The following is an 18,438-nucleotide window of genomic DNA, read 5'->3' on the forward strand; positions in this document are numbered from 1 at the left end:
TTTTTTTTCACATTCAGTTTTTCATTTCCCATATGGACTTCCTTAGTGATTTTTAAAAAGCTTTTGTGTGTGGTAAAATACACACAACATAAAGTGTACCATTCTAACCATTTTTAAGTGTATACTTGAGTGACGTTAAGGATATTCACATGGTTGTGCAATTGTCACCACCACCCATCTCCAGAACTTTGCCATCTTCCCAGACTGAAACTGTCCCCACTAAAGAGTAACTCCCCGTCCCCCTTCCTAGCCCCTGACGGCCACCATGCCACTTTCAGTCTCTGTCTCCGTTCATACAAGTGGAACAATACAGTATTTGTCCTTCTGCAACTGGCTCATTTCACCTAGCATAAAGTCTTCGAGGTTCATCCATGTTTCCAGTGAGTGTTTGTTTTTTAATACTCATAAATGACTGCTGACTCTGTCCTTCCTAAGCATACCGGTTTAGAAAGTTACAGAAACTTCTGTCCTGTTCTGGGTGGGCTCATTATACTTCCTCCCGGTGCCTATGGCTTTGTTTCACTGTGACTCCCTTAGGATAGTGTGGACTGAAATGATGATGGTATTCCTGCCTTGGTAAACACCGGGCCCCAAACCACATGGCCCCTGAGACTTCTGAGTGGCTGCTTGTGCCATATGTCATCATTCCTGGGGACCCACTGCTTTTCCATCCTGGAGTTGTGGCTCCTGTATAACTAGATGATTCTAGCCTCGCATGTGTCTTTCCTGTCCCTAAATACTCTCGGGTCAGCTATAAAATGAGTTGCCTGTTTTTCTTTTAAGAGAACAGATGCTAAAGGCCACATCAAAATGCCAAGAGGCTGTCCATTTTGTTACATTCTCTTCTCTGAACTGGTGTGAGGCTCATGTGACAACTACCACCTATACATGGGGGTGTGTACGAGGGGGGGTAGTGGTCGCTGCATCGTTAGCTGCAAGATGCTGTTCTCGTTCCAATACTGTCTTCTTGTTTCCTCTCTGTTTTTTTACATTGATTACCAACTGTTACCGTAGCTTTTATTTGGGATTTTATTAATCAGTAGGAAAAGCATTGGGCTTTTATCTTCTTTCATCTCCTAATACTTCAAGTACTCCCTCTAAAGTTGGCATTTAAATGAAGAGAATGAGGTTCACTTCCTTTAGGTTGATGGTTTCAAGATTTTTTTGATTTTGTACCCCAGATAGATAGTATCTAGATAGATAGGGATAGCTATCTAGAAATTTTACACATGTACGAATATTCAGTATTGTCATAAAACACTAATTTTTCTCGGGTGAGATGAAAAAGAAGTACCTAGAACTAGCTCTAACGTCTTCCCACACACACACAGTACCAGGCCAGTTTACATGCGTACTGTTTATTTGGTGTTTTTTCAGTTTATTTATTTTGAGAGAGAGACAGGGAGAGAGCCAGCAGGGGAGGGGCAGAGAGGAAGAGACAGAATTCCAAGCAGGCTCCGCACTGTCAGATCCATGAGATTGTGACCTGAGCCAAAACCAAGATTCAGATACTTAACCGACTGAGCCACCCAGGCACCCCTACATGTCTGCTGTTTTGGAGACCAGAATTCTTTCACCACAGGGGCGCCCGGGTGGCTCAGTTGGTTAAGCATCCGACTTCAGGTCAGATCATGATCTCACAGTTGGTGAGTTCGAGTCCCGTGTCGGGCTCTGTGCTGACGGCTCAGAGCCTGGAGCCTGCTTCGGATTCTGTGCCTCCCTCTCTCTCTCTGCCCCTCCTTTACTTGTGCTCTATTTCTCTCTCAAGAATAAACAAACATAAAAAAATTTTTTTTAAAGAATTCACAGCACAGTGACACGTGGGATTACAACAACTTTGTAAATAATGGCTTACATGTCAAAGTTTGCCTTTTCTTTTCAGTTCCTACAGACTGAATAAAGGTCATCCCTACAATATTATTTTCGCTCACTTGCTTTCTGATGTGTTTTCATGAGCGGGAGAGAGGGGGATGAGGTTCTAGTGAACAATCTGTCGGTAGCATAACTGCAAGTGGAAGGCCCAGGGGAAAGCGCCAGGGCGCTTGGAAAAGAGATACTCATGGCCGTAGGTGACATCTAGGAGGCCACCCCACTTTTCCAAATCTGGAGCGCTCAGTCTAACTCTTAGCATTCGTACAACGCAAGCGTTAAAATGTGTTTATTAGTTTCTCCTTAACCTCAGTGTGTTTAAGGTCTGCACCACAGCAGAAGCTTCTGTGCTCTACGCAAAAGGATCTCGCCGTCCGAAGGGAGAGACTCCTGGAGGGCCAGGCTCCGACGTTTCCATCAGTTACATCATCTACGGGAAAGATGGTGTGTTCGCAGGGCACTTTTCTGCACTGAAGACACTCAGTGATTGAGAAGCTGGTCTTCCTTAGTACTTCATTCTTCACCTGGATTTTTAGGGCTTAAAGCCAGTGTCAATAGTTGTGGCAAAAGAGGAACTGAAACACGGGCATCTTGTAAATCCTTCTTTCAGGTAAGAGCTGTTGATGTTCACCTGTGTAATAGATGGCATCTTCTCTCTCAACAGTGAACCTCCAATTCTTATTGTTCCTTTTAGTGAAGGAAGATTATTCCCCCGCCTCAAAGAGAACAGCTTTATGTTTTTTCAGATTATATGAATAATACACGTTCGTTGTGAAGAATTAAAACATGTAAAAATAAAAAGGCAAGCTCATCTGGAGTCGCGCCATCCTGGCACAGCCACTGTGGCGCTTTGTAAGGTACCGACTTGGCTAACCTGAACCACATTTCCCAGAATTCCGTTCCCAGTCAGGGTGAGCCACAAATTCTTGTGCAAGATCTGGGGGGCCCGGATGAGGCGGTAGCCATTTAGTAGCTCACCACGTTGCTTAGCCAGAAGCCCACCTCCTGGTGTGAATCCGCATCTGGGCTGCAACTGTCCCAGCTGCCCCTGGATGTTCAGCATCTCTGTTCGAGGTCTCCCTGCCCGTCCTCTGGGCTTCCAGTTCCCGCACGAGACAGACAATGTGCCTCACAGAGACTGCTCTGCCACTTCCTAGAGCTACATAAGGTCAACCCCCCAGAACAAATCCCCTTTACGTGTTAATAATGACGGACATTAAGAACATTTTCGTAGTTATTTGGACAGCATATTAGCATTTCTGTTAGGAGGAAAAATAAAACGTTCAAGGAAGAACCCTATAATAATCTAACTTCAGTACACTGTTTTAAAGATGTGGAAAATGAAGCCTAGAAGAGAAAGGGGCTGTTTTTTAACCTGGTTTTGAACTTGGCTTTCCTACTGCTCACCAACCACCTTCCAAACTCTACTGAATGTGGTGGTTTCTTTTCCGCAGCGGGGAAAAAATAAATCAATGCCTGGGCTACCTTTCCTAGACCAGCATTTCTTCAGCTAGGAGTTCTGGCTGCCAGGGTCTCTTCAATACCATTATGTACTTACTCGTATATTACTCAAACTGAGTGAGAAAATACAAACCCTGTTAAAAGGGTCACCCTTTGTGACACCAGAGGCAGGCTCTCCAGCCCTAATGAACAGAATATTCCCGCAGAAACACACGATTTCCTTCTCTGATTGATGCAAAATCAGTCCACATAGACAGCTCTGAAAACTACTTGGGAATTGTCCATGTGGCATCGTTTTAGGAAAAGCAGATTTCTGTACCATACAAATAAAAAGATGAGTCAGGAGCTACAGCATCTAGTGTGGGCAGGGGCCAGATGGGAAAGAGGCAAAATGCAAAACACCAAGCTGCAATGGGTGTCTTACTGTACTTTAGTTTCAAAGTGAAAAGTGGAGATAATTTAGTTCTGTGATCACAGGACTCTGCACTGGCAGATCTGCAACTGCTAATTATAAAATTTGAAACATAAATAATGTTAGAAATCATCCTTGTAAAGCACTTCTAGGGTTGCATAATTGTAAAGTCCCTAGTTCTTTGATTTTTGAAGCCACGGATGGGCTAAAGGCAGGCGATTCCACGGAGAGCAGCGGGTGCCTCTCTGTGCTCGGGGCACTGGCTCGGCACCACTGGGAGGAGAAAGGTGATTGAGACGCAGCCCCTGTTCTCAGTGGAGGATTAACATTTACCTAAACACAGAATGTAATAAGGGTTAAAGAATAGACATGGGAGGGGAAGGGTCTCCTGAGGAGAGAGCATTTGAGCTGAGCCTTGATGTACGTGGACAGGCAGACATGGTGGGAAATGATAAAAACCATACTCGCTAAAATATTGAGTACCGAGGTGCCTGGGTGGCTCTGTCAGTTTAGCGTCTAACTCTTGATTTCGGCTCAGGTCATGATCTCACAGTTCGTGGGGATCAGGCCCCACATCAGGCTCTGTGCTGACAGTGCAGAGCCTGCTTGGGATTCTCTCTCTCCCTCTCTCAGTAAATAAACTTTAAAAACAATGAAAATAAAAAATATAGAGTACCTTAATCTGGATGTGGGCAGGGTGACTTTATTTAAAAGGATGCTTAAAAAATGACTAAAAAGCTTTCTCCCAGATCCCAGAATCCTCAAGATCAGCTTTTTTTTTTTTTTAATGTTTATTTTTGAGAGAGAGAGAGAGCAAGCAGGGGAGGGGCAGAGAGACATGGAGACAGGCTCCACACCGTCAGCACAGAGCCCAACACGGGATCCGAACCCTCACCCCAAGATCAGCTTTTTTTTTTTTTTTTAATTTTTTAACATTTTTATTTATTATTTTTGAGAGACAAGAGTGTGGGCGGGGGAGGAGCAGAGAGAAAGAGGGAGACCCAAAAAATGAAGCAGGCTCCAGGCTCTGAGCTGTCAGCACAGAGCCCGACGTGGGGCTCGAACTCATGAGCCATGAGATCATGACCTGAGCCAAAGTCAGACACTCAACTGACTGAGCCACCCAGGTGCCCCCCGAGGTCAGCTTTTAAATGAAACCTCAGTGTTCACTTAAAGCTTCAATAAAATTCAGCAACAAAATAGAGCTTAAGCCGTGACATTTTAGAAGGCGCTCAGATTCTATCAGGATAGAAAAATGTGACAACAAAAGAGAAATAATTGATATTCTCATCCTTAAGTTGAACACGGTGACTTCTGAGAGGAAACAGATGGTAGAATGTTTTATGAACATTTTCACCTGATCCAGTCTTTACATGACTGGGAACAGTCTGGAATAGCAGGAGGGGCACGGCTCCTTGGTTTCAAACCCACACCATGACTCACCAAGCTGTGAGACTCTAGAAAACATTGTGCCTGGGCTGAGATAACTACTATCAAGAGGATCAAATTATTGTGAAAATAACCTATTTTAACCTGTAAGTCAGGGCGATGTAAAGCTACCTTACTGCAGGTTAGCCCCTTCAAGACTTGCCATGAGTATTTTTAGGTCTAAGAAGGAAGTTTTTTGGCTGAAGAACAACAGAATGACCTTTGATGAGATTATTAGGATCCCTAAAAATGAGTAGTGTCATGCAATTAAAACCAACACCAACTAGAGATTTTAATCCCAAAAGCTACAGACAGGTTAGATTATGGTCATGATAGAAAAAGAAAAGAGTAGGACTCGAATTTCGCCAGTAGCTCTGTGACTCTGGCAAATAATTAATCCCCACAGCTCAGTTTCCTCACCTTTGAAGCACCTGTAAGATGTTTTTCTACTCCAGGGATTATGAAAAAAGAACACAGCATATATGGGTCTTTTGAGCTTATAAATTGAAAATGCAAAATAAAGGTATTATAGGGCACAGTCTCATAAAAATTAGGATTCCACAAAGCTCCCACTTCAGAAATAGAAGAGGTCATTCAAAATTAATTTACCACAAGAGGATGGCTTCACTTCCCCGCTACTTAAGAATGCTGTTAAGATGTGAACACGATGAATGTTTTATTTTTAAATTTTTTTTAAATATAATTTATTATCAGGTTAGCTAACATACAGCGTATACAGTGTGCTCTTGGCTTTGGGAGTAGATTCCCATGATTCATCGCTTACATACAACACTCAGTGCTCATCCCAACAAGTGCCCTCCTCAATGCCCATCACCCATTTTCCCCTCTCCCCACACCCCCCCCCATCAACCCTCAGTTTGTTCTCTGTATTTAAGAGTCTCTTATGGTTTGTCTCCCTCCCTCTCTAAACTATTTTTCCCCTTCCCTTTCCCCATGGTCTTAAGTTTCTCAAATTTCACATGAGTGAAAACATGATATCTGTCTTTCTCTGACTTATTTCACTCAGCATAATATCCTCCAGTTCCATCCACATTGTTGCAAATGGCAAGATTTCATTCTTTCTCATTGCCAAGTAGTATTCCATTGTATATATAAACCATGTCTTCTTTATCCATTCATCAGTTGATGGACATTCAGGCTCTTTGCATTCCTCAAAAAACTAAAAGCAGAACTACCCTACAACCCAGTAATAGCACTACCAGGAATTTATCCAAAGGATACAGGAGTGCTGATTCATAGGGGCACTTGTACCCCAATGTTTACAGCAGCGCTTTCAACAACAGCCACATTATGACGAATGTTTTAAACATTAAACCAGTCCCAGAATCTACCTTAAGGCAAAAGTTTCACTCTGAGGGAAGGAGTTGCTAGCTGTTGGCACAGACACCAGCTTTCTCTTCCTTGCCTCTCTGCAGTGAGATGTGGCCATGTTAGCTAAGGGAGCATGAGTGGAAATGATAATGTGCTATTTCCAGATCATAGCTTTGATAAAGGCTTTCCCTTTTCTACTGACTGGGATATAAATACCTGTAAGGCCTTAGGACAGCCCTTCTCCAACAGGGTTCCTGTGCCATCAGGTTTTCACTGTATGTGATGAATGTGAAAATTGTCACCTGACCTGATTTCCTGAAACTTCTTTCTCTAGAGAACTCAGGGAAAGGCTGCTCTAGAGGATGACAGGGCTGAATGATCACAGGAAGCTGGGTCCCTGAGTAACTATGGAGAAATCCTAACATAAAGGAGAAATAAATGGGTCATGATAAATTTTGAGGTCTATTAGTTTCAGTAGCTAACATTACTCCAACAACAGATCACCCTCAACTGACTCCCTTAACGCAAATCTGTTGTTTACACCCACCCCCCTTTCAGTGATAAGGCACACAAATGGAATATCCATGCTTGTGTTTTCCTCCACACAGTACAAATGGTTTATGTAATTCTAATACAGTGGTGATTTTATGGTCAACACAAAGTGTAACTCTTAAGTTTTAATGAAAAAGAAAGTTAATTACAAATTCAATTACAATTTCAAGGAAAAAGATGTATCTATATGCCAACTTTACATACATACGTACAGAAAAACTGGACTTTGAAGCGCTAACATTTCAAAGTGTTCAAAGTGTTCACCCACTCTACACAAACCTAGTATTGGGTTACTGCCGCTGATTTTAAAAATAGCAAGTGGATCCGCTTTTCAGATGCAGAGCGTTGTCTTACATTTGTACCACTCACCACGGCTGTTACCATTCTTAGCACCTGGGGTCACCGGGATATAATCCAAAGCAAACTAGCCTAGAATTTTAGGGAAAAACACTTTTCAGGAACTTCATTACCTATTGTTTCCTTTCCTAAGAAGAAGCTGTCCCCACGCGCATGATTCTGAACAGCATGTTGATGTTGTTGCTTCGAATTGCATCCCGACAAGCAGTGATCACCTGGTTCTTTGGTTTTCCGACTGTGTGGGATAAAACATCCAATCAGTACAATCCAAAAGATCATTCAAAGTGACATTATAAATCAGAGGCCAGCTTTAAAACAGCATAAAACCAGGGAAGAAAAGAGATATATGGTGTGCAAATTTAACTGATTTATCTTACCACTCCCTAAAAAAGGTATCTTTGTGAGGGAATTTATCACAAACCACACCTACAGACCATCTACAACCTAGAAATGAAGTCAGTTCTATAGAAAAGAATCAAAGCTTCTATCTACCTAGCAAAGGTTATTTCTAAAAGAAGGTCAAAGCACTGACCCAAACAGCAGATTTCAGGTCTAAATCTCTGGCTATATTTCGGCTGCTTTTGGTTATTCTATTACTCTTTCTCTAAATTTTAAGTTGGATACTTAGCTCATTAATTTTCAGCCTCCCTTTTTAAAAAAATAGGTGTATTTGAGGTTTTCCTTTGGGGTATATGTCGCTAGGTTTTTCTTGAAAGACACAGCAAGACCTAAGAAAAGGCGCTGAAAGTTTTCCTGCCTCTGAAGTCTGCAGACTGACTAAAGCCAAACAGGCCAGCCAAGGTCAAGTGGCTTCCACTGAGCTGAGTGTTACAGGGGTGCCGCTCTCGGCCCCAATATGAATTCTTGAAGCCACCACTACCTCTAATGGTTCTCACCCCAAAATCACAGACTACTTAGGGTGCTACAAAAAGAGACTTACCCCGCAAACGACCTGCTCTTTGAATGGCCTGATTTACTGCTTTGAGGTTCCCCAGTAGCTCTGTGTGATTGTTACAGCGAATTTTGTATCCGTTTAGCAAGTCTTTATTAAGGTCGTACAGTTCCATGTAGCGATTCTTCATGGTTTTCCTGTGTAAATCAACATCAGTGTATGAACCTCATCATACCCCAATATGGCAGGCTTACCTGAGAAAACCTGTAAACTTCTTACGTACATAAAGACACCAATTTTTTTAGCTTTGAAATGTTTGCTTTGACAACACTGAGAAAGTTTCCATCAACATATTCTGTTTCCTCCAAATAAATGGAACACAAATGGCCTTTCTTGTTTAGTGGTCCACGGTTTGTTTGAATTTAGGAACCAACAATTAATAAACGCCCGCTGGGTGGGGGAGTAAAGAAAAGTAGGCAAGGCAGTAAGGTGGCTTCACAGTTTCTGATTAATATTCATTGGGCAAAAGTGACCTTATTCTTAATATTTTTAGACAACTGGTAAATTCAACTTCAAATTTCATCAAGGTTTTAAAAACAAAGGCATAAAGGGGCGCCTGGGTGGCTCAGTTAAGTGTCCGACTTCGGCTCAGGTCATGAGCCGGTTCGTGAGTTCAAGCCCCGCATCGGGCTCTGTGCTGGCAGCTCAGAGCCTAGAGCTGCTTCAGATTCTGTCTCCCTCTCTCTCTCCCCTCCCCCACTTGTGCTGTGTGTGTCTCTCTCTCAAAAATAAACATTAAATAAAATAAACTAAAAACTAAAAACAAAGGCATAATATTAAAAGCACAATGAGATATTACTACACAATGAAAATGATTAAAATAAAATAAACTGATAAAGCCAAATGCTGATAAGGATGTGGAATGACTAGAACTCTCCCGCACTGCTGATGGGAATGCAAAATGTACAGCTACTTTGTGAAATGACTGCGAAGTTTCTTAGGAAGTTAAATATACACTTACCAAATGACCCAGAAATACCATTATCAAGTATTTACCCAAAATAAATGAAAACATGTCTATAAAAAAACTGTATGCAAATGTTTGTAGTAGCTTTATTCACAATCACTGAAGTATGGAACAACTCAAATGTCTATTAAGTGGTGAGTGGATAAACAAAATATGGTATATCCATTCAGTGGAACAGTACTATGCCCAGCAATAAAAAAAGAACAAATTACTGACACAGGCAACAACATGGATCCATCTCAAAGGCATTAAGGTAAGTGGAAGAAGCCAGGCTCAAAAGGCCTATACTATATGATTCCATTTATGTGACATTTTGGAAAAGATAAAACCACAGGGAGAAAAATCGGATCAGTGATGGCCAGGGACTAGAGGTTAGAGAGATACTGATGCAGAGAGACAAAAGGGCGATGGAAATATTCTACATTTTGACTGTGGTAGTAGCAACACGGTTATACATGTTTCTCAAAATTTACTGAACTGTAAACCTTAAAAGGGTGAATTTTCTGCGTGGATATAGTAAATTATATATCAACTAAATTGGCTTTAAAAAATAAAACAGATACATCTGAGAGCCTCTAAATGAAATATAAATAATTCAGGAAAAATGGAATTTAGAGGTTGGTGGTCACTTTCCTCCATTTTAGCAGTCAAATGCCTAAGGCCAACAATGGCTCTCTGACTGAAAAAGAAAAAAAAAAGCCAGAGACAGGGTTAAACAGGGGCCCTAGAGGTAGCTGGCCAGAAAAAGCAGAAACCTAATATACCTCAAAAAAAATAATGGGAAGAAAACAAATTACAAAGAGGCAAACCAGTCTCCATTTACAAAGGATGCAATTTTACATCTGGAAAAACTGTAACATAATTTAGTAAAGTAGTAGATTACCAAATCAATATACAAAAATCAGCAGTGTTCATATACTCCAAAAAAAAAAAAAACAACAAAAATATAGGGGCACCCGGGTGGCTCATCAGTTAAGTGTCCAACTTGGGCTCAGGTCATGATCTCAGGTTCATGAGTTTGAGCCCTGCATCAGGCTCTGCGCTCTCAGCACAGAGCCTGCTTCAGATCCTTGTCTCCCAGTCTCCCTCCCTCCCCACCCCCACCCCTCCCTTGCTTGCTCTCTCTTCTCTCTCTCTCAAAAATAAACACTAAAAAAAAAAACAACAAGATATAATGTGGAAGAAAGATCCTATTTACAACTGCAAAAATAAAATAGGCACAAACTTAACAAGAAAGTCTGATACCTATACGAAAGACCTACAACATGACTTGAACACATAAAGACAGACCGTGCTCTTAGTAAGACTGAACATCCTTGTAACAACGTCAGATCAAGTTAATAAACTTAACATGATCCCAGTAAAAACACTTATCTTTTTTTTCTGGAGCTAAAAAACCTGGTGATAAAGTTCACTGGAAAAGACAAGCACAAGCAGCCAGGAAAACCATGAAAAGGAAGAGCAACCTAGCCATACCAGGTAACATACAAAGCACTTTCCATACAAAGTAAGGAAAAGAATGGCACTCCCAAATGAAGAGCAAGACAGACCAAGAAAACTGGATAGGAAATCCAGAAATAGACCCAAGTGCATGTGGAAACATGATGCATGGTAAAGGTATCTCAAATCAGTGGGAAATGGACTTTTAAAGTAGGAGTATTGAAACAGTGCAAAAAAGAGAAAACTGAACTTATCACTGTTATGCTGAAAACCAGGATAAACTCCAACCGAAATGGATTTAAATGTAAAAGAGGAAAACATACAGGTATTTAAAAAATAGGTTAATTACTCTGAATTCGGTGTAGAAGTTTAAGGAAAAGACTAGCCACTTTGACTACATAAAATTTTCTTAAAACTTCTACGTGGCAAAACCAAAAATAAATTTTATTTTTTAAATAATATCCTTTATTTTAACCAGGGCACTTACATATTTTTTTTCTGAGTTGTTTTTTTTTTAATGTTTAGTTTTGGGAGAGAGAGACAGCTTGAGTGGGGAGAGGCAGAGAGAGGGAGACACAGAATCCAAAACAGGCTCCAGGCTCTGAGCTGTCCGCACAAAGCCCAACGTGGGGCTTGAACTCACAAACCGTGAGATCATGACCTGAGCTGAAGCTGGATGCTTAACCCACTGAGCCACCCAGGCTCCCTAAAAATAAATTGTTAAAAATCTAATAAGCAAAGGACAAATACAAATGAAAACCTGGGGGAAAATATGCATTTCCTATCACAGATAAAGGATTAATAAACCTAATACATAAACAGACAAGATAAACAGTTCACACACAAAAAGAAAAGCCAATGGCCCTTAAAACAATGAAAAGATGCTCAACACTGCTCGCAATAAAACAAATGAAAATTAAAACCACAATGAGACCACTTCTCACCCACTGAACTGGTAAAAACCCAAGAGTGTGACAACATACTCCATTGGCAAGGCTGAAGAGAAACAGGCACTCTCACACATTACTTCTGAGAATGCAAAATGACAGAACACCTAATGGAAGAGAATTTGGCAATATCTTGCAAAATTCTGTACGCGTTTATCATTTATCCTGGCAATTCCACTTCAGGACTTGTTCCCAAAGGTATCTCGGCAAAAATATGAAAAGATAATATAACAAAGCTATGCGCTGCAACATTATCCATAAGAGCAAAAGAGCAATCCAAATGGAGGGAACTGGCTGAACAAACACCCAGAGCATGAGTGTTGCGCAGCCGTAAATACAATGAATAGTATTTCTGTGTGTAACTATGCAGTGAGCACCATATTTTTAATTGTAAAACACCAGGCGGGAAAGAGTAAAATGCTATGATCTATCTATAGAGTGAGAAGATGAGCGTGTGTGTGTGTGTGTGTGTGTATTCAAATTTTGACTGGTTATTTATAGTGAAAGGGAGGGAATAGGATGAAGGTGACAGGAATGAGAAGTTGGACACTTTTTTTAATTTTTTAAATGTTTTTATTTTTGAGAGAGAGAGAAACAGAGCGCAAGCAGGGGAGGGGCAGAGAGAGGGAGACACCAAATCCAAAGCAGGCTCCAGGCTCTGAGCTGTCAGCACAGAGCCTGATGCGGGGCTCAAACTCGTGAACCGCAAGATCATGACCTGAGCCAAAGTCAGACCCTGAGCCAACTGAGAAAAGTTAGACTCTTCTGCATATTGTTTTATAGAACTGACTCTATATAAAAGTTTTAATAAATGTGTAATAAAATTAAACCCAAAAGAAGAAAAATGCCAATTCTCCCAAGACCAAAAGCAAAATGAACCAAATGAACCTAACTGTAGATAAATTTGTGGCATAACCAAAAAGGGGGGAAGTATTTCAGATACAATAACTTGACTAAAAATCCCTACTGGAATATACTCTAAAGACACAAAAAAACTAGAAAAAAAAGTTTTTACTGTTTTCAGCACTCATATTGTTGATGTTGATACTATTCACCAGTCACACTGGTATTATACTAGCAAACAGGTTGATACTGGTTAGAACCAAGATTTTTCAATGTGAGAAAGAAGAGATATACTTTAAAATAAAAACTAAGAGCCCGCATTCATAAATCTGAAATGGAAACAGAATGAACTCATGATAGTCTCACAATAAAAATATATACATTTCCTGGTTCTACCCATTGAAAAGTCCAGAAACAGTAACCGCCCAGAGGGCGGTGCCCAATGGGCACCTCTCATGCACAGACTATAATCTCTAAATACCAATTCCCACTAAAAGTAACCAAGACTCCTTAAAGAAGTGGCTGCTTCCAGATTCAGAAAGATGTACCCGATAAGCCTAAAATATTTTGTACAAGAAAACAAGGACCTAACAGAAAAATTGGCTATGTCCAAAGGTAGCTGTAGCCAACCTGAAAAGGTTTCCAGTGGCCTAAGACAGGACAATTTGGCCATTATACAGAGTAACTAAAATGGACTGAGCACATTAAATATGTTAAAATATATGAGTTTATAAGGATTTAAAAATCTCACTGGTTAGCACAGAGATGCTAGAGAACCAACTCATTAGCTTAAAGCTGATAAATAATCCTTACAAACTGTACCTCAGGGAGCAAAATAATCATTTATTCATAAGGGAATGTTATGCTTCATAGAAGTATTTTGCTAAAAATGAAGAAAAAAATAACAGAATTAGAATATCACTGTTTTGCAAACTCCTAAAGAAATAATGGATCTACGTAATGATCATCAACGACTGGTAACAGAATAGAAAGAGACAACCAGGCATTATATGCTCCCACGTAGAAGTACACAACACCACTTATGAGCTATTCTTGCCAAAAAGTTGAACCTGAGTCTAACCAACCCTCTGCATCTAACTACCATTTCGACAGAAATCCAGGGGACAAGAATGCTACTAAACATTATCACAAGGATGCAATCAGCAAAATCCAAAATGGGACACCACAGAAGAGGGAGAGGGCTGGGAAAAAGAATAAAAAAGAATAAGCAACATGTGGATTAAAAGAGACTTAATTTTTTTTTAATTTTTTTAATGTTTATTTGTTTTGGAGAGGCAGAGAGAGACAGAGCGTGAGCGGGGGAGGGGCAGAGAGAGACAGAAACACAGAATCTGAAGCAGGCTCCAGGCTCTGAACTGTCAGCACAGAGCCCGATGCAGGGCTCAAACCCACAAACCCCAAGATCACGACCTGAGCCGAAGTCAGACACTTAACCGACTGAGCCACCCAGGTGCCCCTAAAAGAGACTTAACCTTTGGTCTTTGTTTGAACAAACCAATTTAAAACATACACACGTGCGCACGCGCTCTCACGTGCGACAACTGGGGAAATTAAACACTGACTAGGTTATTTTGTGATATTAAGAAATTATTTTACAGGGTGCTTGGGTGGCTCAGTCAGTTAAGCATCCAACTTCGGCTCAGGTCATGATCTCATGGTCTGTGAGTTCGAGCCCCGCATCTGGCTCTCTCTCAGAAATAAATAAAACATTAAAACAAAATAAAACAAGAAAAAAGAAATTATTTTACATTTTTCTAAATGTGATAATGGTATTGTGGTTAGTGTTTTTCAAAGGCTCACTGTCTGAAATATTTATGGCCGAAAGGATATGATGTTTGGAATTGGCTTCAAGATAGTCAGTCCAGTGCGTGGGAGAGGAAGAAGGTGAGCGCGGCCATAAAGCAGGATGGGCCAGGGGGTGACCAGGACCGAAGCCAGGTGGCAGGGGTATAGGAAATCACCGTATTACCTCATCTACTTTTGTATGTGTCTGAAACTTTCAACAATGTTAATTCTTTTAAAAATCACTTACTTCTGAGCAACACCATTTTAACGTATGCCGATGATTCAGGCCTTTCAGGAAAAAGCCTAAGTGGCACCCTGGGTGAACCCTTGCCTCTAATGTACACAAACTTCATCCATCCCTGGTGTCTTACTCTATCTACCTCAGTACTTTTAGTGCCGAGAAAAATTCTGCAAGAAGCTAGATCTGCACATCTTTGTGTTTTTTTTTTTAACTGTTTTATTGTAAAATATAAAACACATTCAGAATAGTTCACACAACAAATGTTTGTTAACCAGGTCCGGAAACAGAACATTGCCGCAACCCGGAAGCTTCCCGATGGGCTCTTTCTGAACACAGTCCCTCCTCCCCTGACAGAAAATACTGTCTTATGTGGTAATGTCTTCGCTACGTTTCCTTACATCTTCTTCACCTATGTATGCTTCCCACATGATACACTTTTTAGTGTTGTCTGTTTCCAAAGTACATAAAAGGAAGCATTTTGTACACGTTCTTTTGAATCTTCTTTCAATTTCCCTTATGCCTGTAAGATTTGTCCATGTTGTCATATGTCATGGAGACAGATGCCATATTTCATGGTACAACTATATTATAATTTAGCCATCACATTGTTGATGCTACTTTGTGGACTGTTTCCACTTTGGGATTCTTATGAGCAATGCCTCAGGAACATTCTCGTACAAACATCCTGGTGTATATGCGCAGAAGTGTTTCTAGGTTATAAACTGGGAGTAGAATTCCCGGGTCACAGGGAATACACATATTCAACTTCACTGATGATGCCAAGTTATTTTTCAAAGTCACTGTACCAGTGTGCACTCCTACCAGCAGCATTTGAGAGCTGTTACTCCGTATTGCTGACATTTTTAAACTCGCACCTGTCAGGTAAATACTCACATGTCCCTCATCAGACGCGCATCCTCAGCTCGGACCAGCAAACTTCGGATCAGGTTAGAATTATCGGCCATCTCCGCACTGAGCTTCTGATGCACTGAATGGTATTCATCCACCTGGAGACCACGAACACTCAGGAATGAAAAAGACCTCACAGACTCCTTGAAAATTAGTCAGATTGAGAAGACACTATCTGCCACACACAGAGGCCCTTCTCTCTACCCTGTTCACCTACACCATCTCGACTCTCCCCCACGGTTTCACCTCACCAATGAATTATCAGTCTATACCACCTCCCGCACTCAAGATGACACTCCATCTGGACCTCTCCACCGGGAGCCCTAGCAACATGCATATTAACATTTGAGAGATCTGGGGTGAGAATGCGGTTATAACTGAGGACCAGTCACTATCCTTTTTTCTTTTTTTTCTTTTGGATTTGGGTTGTTGGAAAGCACTAAACCAAAGAGCAAGGTGAATACAAGAGATAAGATGAGTGGCTAGCAAAGGAAAAGGTTAATATGACGTTTGTTTAACTGTAAACCAAACAAAGAAAGCAGGGTGGTCAGAAGCTAAACCCCTCACCTTTATAAAAGAAACCCTTTAGCTAGTGGGCCCTCTCAAACTAATTCAACTGTAACAATTTTCAAAAATTCTTTAGAACATGGCTATCCAGGGGCGCCTGGGTGGCTCAGTCGGTTAAGCATCCGACTTCGGCTCAGGTCACGATCTCGTGGTCCGTGAGTTCGAGCCCCGTGTCGGGCTCTGTGCTGACAGCTCAGAGCCTGGAGCCTGTTTCAGATTCTGTGTCTCCCTCTCTCTGACCCTCCCCCGTTCATGCTCTGTCTCTCTGTCTCAAAAATAAATAAACGTTTAAAAAAAAAAAAAGAACATGGCTATCCTGTAACATACACACATTTGTGGTATCTCTCATCTTCCGAGACACATTTCAAATGTCATGAGACTACCACGTTCTCACAAATGCAGCCGCCGGGTGCCCTCACCTTAATTAGCACCTTTCGTAACTCCTCAAAGTAAACCGGGAAATCTGCTTCTACGTGAAGGTCTTCAATAGCAAAAAATGATGCCATCGACTGGATGATGTCACCAGCCAAGTCGATATCATCAGTATTTACGGTGATCTATCCAGGGGAAAATAAGAGACAAGCTTAGCATCTTCAGATATTAAAGAGAAACTTAGCGGGGCGCCTGGGTGGCACAGTCGGTTAAGCGTCCGACTTCAGCCAGGTCACGATCTCGCGGTCTGTGAGTTCGAGCCCCGCGTCAGGCTCTGGGCTGATGGCTCGGAGCCTGGAGCCTGTTTCCGATTCTGTGTCTCCCTCTCTCTCTGCCCCTCCCCCGTTCATGCTCTGTCTCTCTCTGTCCCAAAAATAAATTAAAAACGTTGAAAAAAAAAATTTTAAAGAGAAACTTAGCTAAAACACTACCTGAATTTCCCCACATTCAACACATTTATTGAACCTAAATTTATATGGGGTGATGAATCAGATAGGTGTTAGCCCTGAAGGAAATTATAAATTTTAGCAGCAGGCTAAAAGATCAATCCTCTGGCCTTCTAAACTAAACAACAAAATCATTCAAACGTTGAAAATGTTTTTTGTTCACCTCCGTATCCCCAATCCTTCCCAAATTAGACAAGGAAGTGCTGAAGGGAAGGGTGGAGGAAGACAGAAAACCACCTTCTAGATTATACCCCAGTGTCTAAAACGATTGACACTTTTAACACTAACAGACTACGTTGAAACATGCAGTTTTACAACCTTGATATCGCCACCCACCTCACTTTGCACTGAATGGTAAACATTACATAGGAAATCTATGCCTGTGACAGTAAACGTTACCTCTCCACTAAGCTTGATTTTTATATACAGCTGGCCACCATTCCGTAAGGACGTGAAACACACTTGAAATGGAGCATTTTGAATGTTAGTGTCTTCTGGTAACAGAAAGTTCTGGTTGAGCCATATAACAACCTTAAAAATGAATAGGATGAAATGAACTTTCATTTTTAAAGTACAGTCATTCTTAAGAATTACCTTTCTTTCTAGATTTACTGCTTGTTTAAAAAACAATTATACTTCACACCCCCTCCCACCAAGAAAACACTAATCACACTCCTTTTTCCCACCTCATACATGATCTTAAGTAACATTCATAATTATGTTTGGCCCCACAGCATGCATGACTTTACAGCATTTTCAGTGTAGACATAATCTTATATGGATTGTAGAAACAACTGGGTATGGTGCTAAGCCTGTTTACACTGTAGCTCTTCTGTGACTATACTCTTGATGAGGTAGTCTGCTTAAAACTATTCCATTCTATGGATAAAGAAATTGTGGTTTATATACACAATGGAATACTACGTGGCAATGAGAAAAAATGAAATATGGCCTTTTGTAGCAACATGGATGGAACTGGAGAGTGTGATGCTAAGTGAAATAAGCCATACAGAGAAAGACAGATACCATATGGTTTCACTCTTATGTGGATCCTGAGAAACAGAACAGAAACCCATGGGGGAGGGGAAGGAAAAAAAAAAAAAAAAAGAGGTTAGAGTGGGAGAGAGCCAAAGCATTAGAGACTGTTAAAAACTGAGAACAAACTGAGGGTTGATGGGGGGTGGGAGGGAGGGCAGGGTGGGTGATGGGTATTGAGGAGGGCACCTTTTGGGATGAGCACTGGGTGTTGTATGGAAACCAATTTGACAGTAAATTTCATATATTAAAAAATAAAAAAATAAAAAAAAATAAAAAAAAAAAAGAATAAAAAAAAAAAAAAAACTATTCCATTCTATCCTTTAAAAAAAAAGGTAAATGAAGTACGCATGCACACACACAGCACAGACACAGAGATACAGCCACATAAGTAAAAAATAAGTTTTAATATTCATAACAATAATGGTGAGCAGCAGCATGT

General features: G+C 40.9%; 1 protein-coding gene across 1 annotated transcript in view; it reads right to left on the minus strand.

The window, feature by feature from the left end:
- Positions 1-7,166: 7,166 nt before the first annotated feature.
- BBS2 (Bardet-Biedl syndrome 2) overlaps positions 7,167-18,438 on the minus strand; it is a 33,092-nt gene continuing 21,820 nt past the window's right edge. Inside the window, exons 13-17 of the mRNA XM_007090186.3 lie at positions 17,361-17,492; positions 16,503-16,640; positions 15,502-15,614; positions 8,352-8,500; positions 7,167-7,646 (exon numbers count right to left, since the gene is read on the minus strand). Of these exons, the coding sequence (XP_007090248.2) occupies positions 7,540-7,646; positions 8,352-8,500; positions 15,502-15,614; positions 16,503-16,640; positions 17,361-17,492 (639 nt within the window). The 3' untranslated portion in view covers positions 7,167-7,539. The remainder of the gene's footprint in view (positions 7,647-8,351; positions 8,501-15,501; positions 15,615-16,502; positions 16,641-17,360; positions 17,493-18,438) is intronic.

The sequence above is a fragment of the Panthera tigris genome, chromosome E2, assembly GCF_018350195.1.
Source record: "Panthera tigris isolate Pti1 chromosome E2, P.tigris_Pti1_mat1.1, whole genome shotgun sequence".
NCBI classification, from domain to species: Eukaryota; Metazoa; Chordata; class Mammalia; order Carnivora; family Felidae; genus Panthera; species Panthera tigris.